The sequence below is a fragment of the Equus przewalskii genome, chromosome 23 (assembly GCF_037783145.1).
Source record: "Equus przewalskii isolate Varuska chromosome 23, EquPr2, whole genome shotgun sequence".
Taxonomy (NCBI): domain Eukaryota; kingdom Metazoa; phylum Chordata; class Mammalia; order Perissodactyla; family Equidae; genus Equus; species Equus przewalskii.
The window spans coordinates 8,399,349-8,408,847 of NC_091853.1; the positions used below are offsets into that span (position 1 = coordinate 8,399,349).

Below are 9,499 nucleotides of genomic sequence, written 5' to 3' on the forward strand. Positions count from 1 at the left end.
CGCTCCCAGGCCCCCAGCTTCCGCGGTTACCATGGCGACGGCGCACCCGGCGCGCGGCAGCGCCGCCCCAAGCGCCGTGGACACGGCTGCGCGCCAAGGTCAAGGTTGCAAAGTGCAGCAAGGGAGAGCGGAAAGGCGGGCAGGGATTGATGGAAATGAGTAAAATCGCTGTGTTCGAATGGTGGCGTGCGTATTTTTTCTTTACTTTGTAAGTTTTGGGCAATATGGTCCGTATTTATTTTACACTTTCAAAACTAAAATTTAAAAATAAGGTGTGTACATTGGTTGCCGGCCCATCTTACTCTTATCTTTGGCCTTTAAACAAAATGCATTTCAAACAGACAGCTTCCTTAATTTTCTAGTCTACTGAAGATCTTTCTCCTACGGTTTAGGGTCATTGTCACCAACAAGTAGCATTTCCTATTGAGTCCCTCTAGTGAATTTCTCATTTCGAGTATTGTATTCTTCATTTCTGATTTTTTTTTTTTTTATATCTTCCAGTTCTTTGCTGATGTGCTCACTGTGTTCATCCATTCTACTCCGCATATCTGTGAGCATCCTCATTATGTTTTGTTTGAATTCTTTGTCCGGTAGGTCACTAGTTTCTGTTTTACTTAGTTCTTTTTCTGGGGTTTTGTACTGTTCCCTTGCTTGGAAAGTATTCCTTTGCCTCCTCATTTTGCCTCTTTCTCTGTGCTATTTTCTTTGTACTAGTTGAATTGACTTAAGTCTCCTAATCTTGGAGAAGTGGCCTTATGTATGAGATGCCTTATGAGGCCCAGCAGTGTGCTTCCCTCTTGTCACCAGTCCATAAGAACCAAGAGTGTCCACTTTGTGGGCTACTTGTGTCCTTCTGCTGTGGCAGGGTTGCTCCCCCTGCAGGTACCCAGGGAGTCTGATCTTTCCTTCCCTGACCAGCTGCTTGTAAATCCGGTCTGGGGCGGGGGACCTCAGCACTGTTGGCTACAAAGTCTATCAGCACACTCTTATTGCAATTGTCTTCTTAATTGGGTTGGTACCCAGTGTAGCTGGTTGCTAGGCTCAGGGGCTACAGTTGTGATAGGCCTGAGGCCAACAAGGCTGCTGTCAGTTCTCTTAGGAGTGCAGCTGAGTGGGGCTAGCCCTTGGCATGGGGGCACTCAATTGTTTCAGGCTTTGGAAGGTGGGGCTGATCCTTTTTATGGCTATTTGTGAAGCACAAGTCTTCGGCCGCTGATAAACCTCACCCCACACCGGACTACATACACTGTCAGCACAGTCCTGGTCCGTGCACACTTCTCAACCTCCTGGAGCATACCCCAATGCCACACTGCAGAGGCCCCCACTTCTCCCTCAATGCCCCCCACAGTTCACCTGGTCCTCACACAGGCCCTGCCCCACAGAGGCAGACACCCTTGCCTGCCTGTAGAGGATCAAGGCACTCAGTCAGTGCAGGCTGAAAAGTAGCCTGAGGGCTTGCTGTTAGGTGGGACCAGTCCCTAGGGCAGGTTGCCTGCCCTGGCTGAACTGGATTAAATCTGTGCTCTAGTGGGTGTGGCAGACCCCTGGGCTAACAGCCCAAGGAATGCACTTCAATGGCCCCCACTGGTGTCATATCAGCACGCCTGGACCAGTTCAGAACTATGGCCCCCACCAATGTCTCAGTCTCCGGAGAGGACCCTCCTCTCACCAAGATGCCCCCAGAGCCCACCCGGTGAGTCTCGTTTCACCAAAGGACAGTCAGCCTTCTCTCTGGTGATTTTAGGTTGCTGCAATGAGTGAGTTTGTGCGTGGGCCCTTTAAGAACCGGATCTTTTCGGCTTTCCGCCGATAGCTTTTCTGGGGGTGTCCTCGCTGCAGTTAATAGCCCGCAAAGCCAGACAGTAAGACCCCGTCCGAAGGATGGTTATAGCAGTATCGCCCCCGCTCCGGACCACACTCCTCCAGGGAGGGCTGCAGACCTTAGGGTGGCTCCCACCTGGCCAGCTGAGAAGCTCCGCTGCTCCCAAAGGTGGCTTTTTTCCTCTCTGGCTGGAGTTACTGCCTCTTCTGCCTTCGTCAGGACTGTCCCTTGTCGTGGGGCTTCTTTTTATCCAGTTTTCAGTTTTCACTCCAGGGTGATTCTTCCCAAAATTGTTGTAACCTGGTTGTGTTCATGGGAGGAGGCGAGTTCAACGTCTGCTCACGGCGCCATCTTGACGAGATCTCAAGTAGCATTCCCTGAGACCTTACACGTGCCAACTGTGGCAGGAGCGGAAGGAACTTGGAAACTGTTATCTCTCATGATTCAGGAATTTAAGATCCGAAACAGACGACTTTTTAAAAGGGGGCAAAGAAAGCAAAGGAAACCATGAACAAAACACAGAGACAACCCACCAATTGGGAGAAAATATTTGCAAATCACTTATCAGACAAGGGGTTGATCTCCAAAACATTTAAAGAACTCACAACTCAACAAAAACAAACAAAAAACCCAATCAAAAACTGGGCAGAGTATATGAACAAACATTTTTCCAAAGAAGATATACAAATGACACATAAAATGATGCTCAACATCACTAATTATTAGGGAAATGCAAATCAAAACTAAAATGAGATACCTTACATGGGTTGGAATGGCTATAATCACAAAGACAAAAAACAGCAAATGTTAGAGAGGGTGTGGAGAAAGGCGAATGCTCATACACTGGTGGTGGGAATGCAAACTGGTGTAGCCACTATGGAAAACATATGGAGATTTCTCAAAAAACCAAAAATAGAAACACCATAGATCCAGCTCTCCCACTACTGAGTATTTATCCAAAGAACTTGAAATCAATGATCCAAAGAGATTTATGCACCCCTGTGTTCATTGCAGCATTATTCACAATAGCCAAGATGTGGAAGCAACCGAAGTGCCCATCTGTAGATGAATAGATAAAGATATGGTATACACGCACACACACACACACACACGCACACACACAATGGAATACTACTCAGCCATAAAAAAGACAAAATCGTCCCATTTACAACGACATGGATGGACCTTGAGGGCATGAGGTTAAGTGAAATAAGCCAGACACGCAAGACAAATACTGCATGATATCACTCATATGTGGAAGATAACAAAAACATGGATAAGGAGAACAGATTAGTGGTTACCACAGGGGAAGGGGGTTGGAGGAGTGAGCGAAAGAGATAAAGGGGCACATGTGTATGGTGATGGATAAAAATTGGACTACTGAGGGTGAGCACAGTGAAATGTATTCAGGAATTGATAAACAATAATGTACACCTGAAATTCACAATGTTAGAAACCATTATAATCCCAATAAAATTACTTGGAAAAAAAGTTGTGGGGATGCAGGGGGTGGAGGTGGTACAGGGGCACTGAAAGAAATCAGCAAAGAATGGGGCCTCCAAATAGAAACTAAATTATTTTCATTATTATTATATTTCTTGAATGACATAATTTATAGACAGGGAAACACGTTTTTATATAATGTTAATTTCTGATGAATTAACAGAATAAACTAGTTGAGAAAGTTACTCCAAGGTAACTTAATGTGCTGTACTAGCAATTATGTTTCATTGTTTGGAGGCCTATTATATGCTGAGTACTATGCTAAGTGATTCATATAAATAATCTCTAATCCTCATAGCAACTCTGTGGAGGTAGTATTAATATCCTTGAAACTGATGCCCAGAAAAGTTGAGTCAACTACCTAGGACCACACAGCTAGGAAAGCACTGAACTAGGATTTGAACCTAGGTCAGTCTGGTTCTATCACCACAGGATTGCCACTGATAAACTATAAACTAATTAAATATTAGAGGATGCCTGTCCAAAATGATAATTTAATTTCAAAATAATCTATCTTGAGCCATTCTTTTGGCAGTAATTAGATACGATTAACACCATTCCTGGTGTGTGACTAAAGAACTGTTTCCACACATAGCTAATCTCCACAGTTGAGAAGTGGAGGAGGAGGTGTTGAACATCCACTGTTTTTGCCTGCCCATCCTTCCTCTTCTGGTCACAGACTCAGTTTTCTAGGAGCGAACCCCTTTGGCACACTCTCAGCCCATGTGGTTTGGGTGGGGCTGATCCCACTCCAAATCAAGTCCTGGCCAAGCAGTATTTTCTACACCCACAGCCACAGTGATCTGGTCAGGAAAAAACATGGAACACAGACCAGTATAGTCAAAGCTAATCCTGAGTTCTTGCCAGAGCAGTAAGTAAATAGGCATTTTTTTTTCAGCAGGCATTGATGAGAAGAGGAGTTTAGCCTAAGTTGCCAGCAGCCATCTTGCCACCACGTGGAGAGAGCTTGACAGAGAAATGAAAAAGCCAAGATGTAAACATGAGATTGAATCTTGACACCATCAGTTGAACCCTGAAGCCACTAGACAGACCTGAAGCCGGTTTTTATCCCCCCCCTTTTCAATTATATTAGTCAATAAATTACTTTTTCTTGATTAATCCAAAAAACAGTTGGATTTCTGTTACTTGTAATATCAATGCCTCATAACATGGAGGGGGAAAATATAGTATGGCTTTATTTTAGAAACATGCTATCCCTAAGGATAAATACATGAAATTTGGGATGGATAATATTGCAGTTAGGTGTTTCACTGTGCTTGTGAACACCTGCACTTGAATATTATTGGTTACTGGATCAATTAACCTGGAGGCAGGTTTCTAGTACGATGCGCTAGTGTTCTGTCACCCTCTCCATTTCAACATCTTTGTGTCCATGACTTAAATATAACTCTATAAGGCATACTTATAAGATAACCAAAAGCTCGGAATAATAAATAATATGATAGAGGATGGCAGAGTGAAAATCCCAAATCAGATACCTAGAAATTCAACAGGCAAAAGAGTGGAAAAAGCTTAATTCATAAAAAGGCATGGAGGCAGAAAATAAACAGCAAAGTACATTAGTGAATACCCACGTAGATTGAAATAGGAGACTATGTGGTTGGGAGAGAGGCAAGAGATGTGGTTAGAGGGATTGGAAAAGGTCAGACAGCAATGTGAAGAATAGTTTGGAGGGGGACAAGACTGCAGGCAGAAAGAGAAGCCAAAAATGACTCCCAGGTTTCTATCTTAGGTGACCAAGTGGCTTGTGGTTTCCTAATTAAGAGAGATTTTGAAAAAGAGCAGAGTTAGAACCAGGATGATGATTTCAGCCTTAGAAAGTAGAGGTAGAAATATCAGTGTGCCTCCAGTCAACATATATTTGAATCTAAAGCTCAGTAGACAAGGCTGGAATATAAATTTATATTTGGGAGTCATCAGCATATAAATGTTACCGAAAACCTTGAAAGAGGAGGAAGTCATCTAAGGTGAGTGAATAAAAGAATAGAGGGCTGCGGGCAGAGCCCTGGGAAACAACAGCATTCAAGGAGTTGGCAGAGGAAGATGTGGTCAGAGAACGAACAGACCCAGGTGAGTGTGGCAACATAGAAACCAAGGAAATAGTTTCAAAAAAGACTGAAAAAATGACAAGGGAATTTGGCCCTTAGGTATAACCTTTGTAGGATGAGTTTTAGTGAAGGGTGGTAGGCAAAATCAAGATTGCAGTGGACTGAGGAGTGAATGAGAGAGGTCAGGAAGTAGAAGCACTAAACATCCGTACTTTGAAGAAGCTAGAATAAAAAGCTTTTTTTAGACTCTCTAAATGCCGGAAACGTCTTTATTTTTAATGTAAGTTAATTTTGGTATTTGTCAGATATAACATCAGGGCAATTGATTTAACGACTATAATTGGAAATGAGGAAGTGGTAGCAGTGAGTACACCATTCTTTTGAGAAGTTTGAATGAGATGTGGAGGAAAGAGATTTCTCCGAAGTTAAAGGAAAACAAGGTATCAAAGGAGATGTCTTGGCAGGAAGAGGATCACAGAAGCCTGAGTATACCTAGAGGATGATAGCAAGGAACTAGTACAAAGAGAAGATTCAGAAAGAAGGTGACTAATGAAGTAAGATCCTAAAGGAAACTGGACGGTAAAGGGTTGGGGTGTAGATTGGCAGGTTGGCCTCAAACAGTAGGAATCTCACTTAGTCCTCTAATTCTGAAGTGCAAAAGGTAACAGTGGCATGGATACAGATAGTTTTTCTAGACTATGGAATTGGAAGTTGAAGAAAACCAAGCTTGATGGCCTTGAACTAAGGATGGTTAAACTGAGGGAGGAAGGGACACGTGAGGATTTGAGAATAGCATGAAGATTTGGCAAAACAATTGTTGACACAAATAATCCATAACCAATCTATAAATCAAAGTTGGAGTGAGTTTATTATGAGCCAACTCTGAGAACAATATAGCCTGGGAGAGTCCTTTCACAAAGGAATGGAGCACTCCAAAGAAGTGGGAATGTACAGAGTGGTTATATACCATCAAAGAGCATGTATCACATATGATTAGAATGTACCTTTTACAGTAGTCACAAGATTGCTTCGCAGGGACAGCAATTTGGTGACCACAGCAGGTCCGTGGTCTCAAGGTGGGTGATCACAAGGTGAATGCAACAGGTCAGCAATCAATCCTTAGTTTAGGGAGAGATGCTAATCCTTAAGGCAATGCCAATGTGAGGAAGTTACATCCTTAGATTTAAGGGTGGTGTTCTTATCTTTAGGCCATAGTAAATACTTAAAGCAGATATACAATGCATGATCAACAGCCACGTCACGCCCTTTTGGAAAAACAAGTTCAGGCTGAATTAATTTTACAGCAAATGGCTTCCTCATATACTCCAATATATCCTATTTCTTGTCACTTATTTATCACAAGTGAAAACTTTGATGGCATTGAAAAGGTGATTGAGGTTGAAGACCATGAATTTGAAGTGACCCAAACCTGCACAGTCAAGTGATTTTCTCCAGCAATGCTCAGACACCCAGCTTGATCTGAAGTGGGCAGGACAAAAGGATAGAAGTTCAAGCAGATGAAAAGCGCTGGTGAAAAAATGAACAGTAAAGGATTAACTTTGTCCAAAGAAAGGTTGGCCCTTTTCCCCCAGTTTCTAGGAGGTAATCTCTGCGCCCTTGGAAGGTCCTGCGTGTCTTTGTTTACCTGGGGACCTTGGGCCATGCTACATGGTCTACCAATGTGCTAACAATGTGACTTATGGTGGAGTCTTGGGCCATGCGGCAACAGCTTCAGTTCTGGAGAGGCTGGAGACAAACCATCTGTATAATTCTTAGAGATCCCCTCCTTACACCTTGACCTTACCGCTCATTATAATAATTGCATCTACCTGGCTTCTGATGATTAAGTTTTGCCATCTGGCCTCCATTGTGTGTGTAGGGGAGTTGGGGCCACCCTAAGATCCCCATTGCAATCAGTGAGTCCAGTTCTATATTAGCATCTCCTACCATCAATCTGGTATACAGAGGAGAGCAACTACTGAACTTATTAGTGATTCTGGGTACTCCTCTCACTGGTACCTTCCTTATTACTTTGGTAAATGGTATATTCTCTGGTCCCTTCCATGGAATATAATTGCCTGGTTGGTTTTCCAGGCTTACATAGTATATCCACTCTAGCATGCTCACTTCTTTTAACTTTTTAATCCCTTGACCCACTGCCTTCCATCTTTGCCTCATTTAGCATGGGCCATCACTTTCCATGATTATGAAGCCATTCTAGCAGCATGTTTGCACCATCTCCAAGAGCCTTGCCAGGTTGTTAAATCCCATATCCCAGGAGAGTGCTTCCAAATTAATTAAATCTCCCTTATTCAACTTTGTATTCTATCCTCCTTGATCCAGCACCCTCAGAATTCAGTCCCATGTATACTCATCCAGATCCTGAGCTCCTTGGTGTATAGTCCCTTTCCTTCATTATCAGGCCTAGCCTACCTCAGCCAGGTTACTTAGTGACTTAATTCTAGTTATTAGCCTAGTGGCAAGCCTAGCCAAGGCATGGCAGGGCTGATACTAAAATGGTTTATGTTGTCCTGTGGCAAGGGAAGAACACTAGCCCTAGGGAGGAGGGGGCCACTTCTTTGGCTCAGAGGATTCAGGGATCTTTGGAAATTAAAGATTTTGGGATGCGTGAACCCAGATGTCCCTATCCCATATGTCAAGGTCCCAGTCTTTCCCAACCACCACGCTGTTCTTGGCATAGCAGACTTGCCAATATTGAGAGTTTAATCTTCTTTAAGGCTCTGTTACTCTTATGATTAAGTCCTGGACCTGGTTCTCAGCTTTTCCTGCTCTCTAGTTGCAGAAGATGAGAGCCTCTGTATTTGTTAGCTAAGAAATCCTTTGGCTTTTATGCTTAGTTTTTAATAGCCAATTAATCACTCTCTGTATTTCATTAGATGGCATCAAATGAGCTTAGCAACAGCCCACCCATATTTCTTCCATGTATCTCTAACACCTGATACATTGCACTCACTAGAGTGTTTCCTCCCTCCAGAATGTACATATTGCAAATAACGAAAGTTTTAACAGCTGCACTGCAATTGTGTCAGGGCCTATCTGTACTCTTTCTACCACCAGTGATGATATCTTCTTAGCTAGCCTGGCAGCAGATGATGCAACACCAAAAAGATCCATCCTATCTTACTGACTGCATCTTGAACCATTCCTGGCACCAACCGTCATAGTTGAGCTCCCTAGGAAGCATAATCTGAGATGGAGTTTAGCATGCAGGAAATGTATTAGGGAGTGCTCTTGGGATCAACACCTGGAAAGAAAGGCAAGGAAACAGGGCAGAGGGAGAAATCGGTCTGCAATGTAGTCTCAACAACAGCCTAGGCAGACCTTCTGGGGAGCTCTGAAGTTGGGATGACCTTCAGAATTGTCCCAAGATGGGGTAAGGGAGCTGTGCCTTTGTACCCCTGCATCAACCAGTCTCTGGCTGCAGGCTACCCCAGGAAGGGAATGAGACCTTGGGCAGGCAGCTCTCTTCGACCAAAGTGCTTCCCAGGAAGGGCTGACAGCTGAGATCTGTCTGTCAACAGCAGTTCTAGTGGCTGGTGGATTATGTCCCTCATTCCTGAAGGATGTTTGGCTGACGCATTACAGGATTCATATGCCACCAACTTGACATCCCCTTAGGTCCATTTATTTTTCAATATTTAGGCACTGCTTTTTTTCTCTTTTGATTAAAATTTATTTTAAAATTGCTGAAGACATTTAAATAAAATGCCTTTAATTTTGTTGAAATAAAAAATAAATGTTATTTAAGTAAATAATAATGTGAAATTTATTTTTAAAATGTATTTTGCTTAAATGAATTTTTAATTATTAAGAACATTTAATAATTAAAAATTCAGTACTCAGAGAAATCTGGCTTCCATCACTAACCTCTCTACTCTGTTCCCTCCTTTCCCCTCTAGATAACATTTTTATTAATTCTCAGTTTATCTTTCCATTGTTTCTTTAAAAATATAAGTAAATACACATATACATATATACACTCACACATTATATTTCTACCCCTTTCTTAATCAAAGTTAGCATACTATAAACATTGTTTACTTAGTTTTTGTCACTCAACAATACATCGCGAAGAACGTGCTAC

At 42.7% G+C, this 9,499-nt stretch overlaps 1 protein-coding gene and 1 long non-coding RNA gene across 4 annotated transcripts in view; one reads left to right on the forward strand and one right to left on the reverse strand.

Annotated features, from left to right (window-relative positions):
- Positions 1 to 649, reverse strand: part of ANKRD45 (ankyrin repeat domain 45) — a 40,389-nt gene extending 39,740 nt beyond the window's left edge. The window contains exon 1 of one of the 3 annotated variants that reach the window (XM_008511127.2): positions 1 to 649. In XM_008511127.2, coding sequence (XP_008509349.2) covers positions 1 to 33 — 33 coding nt within the window. In that variant the 5' untranslated portion in view covers positions 34 to 649. The other 2 variants (XM_008511132.2, XM_070590898.1) reach the window with 2 other exon arrangements.
- LOC139078827 (uncharacterized) lies at positions 82 to 4,453 on the forward strand. The gene is made up of 3 exons (XR_011531952.1): positions 82 to 208; positions 502 to 590; positions 4,224 to 4,453. It is a non-coding gene; the product is annotated as an uncharacterized lncRNA (long non-coding RNA).
- The last annotated feature ends 5,046 nt before the right edge of the window (positions 4,454 to 9,499 follow it).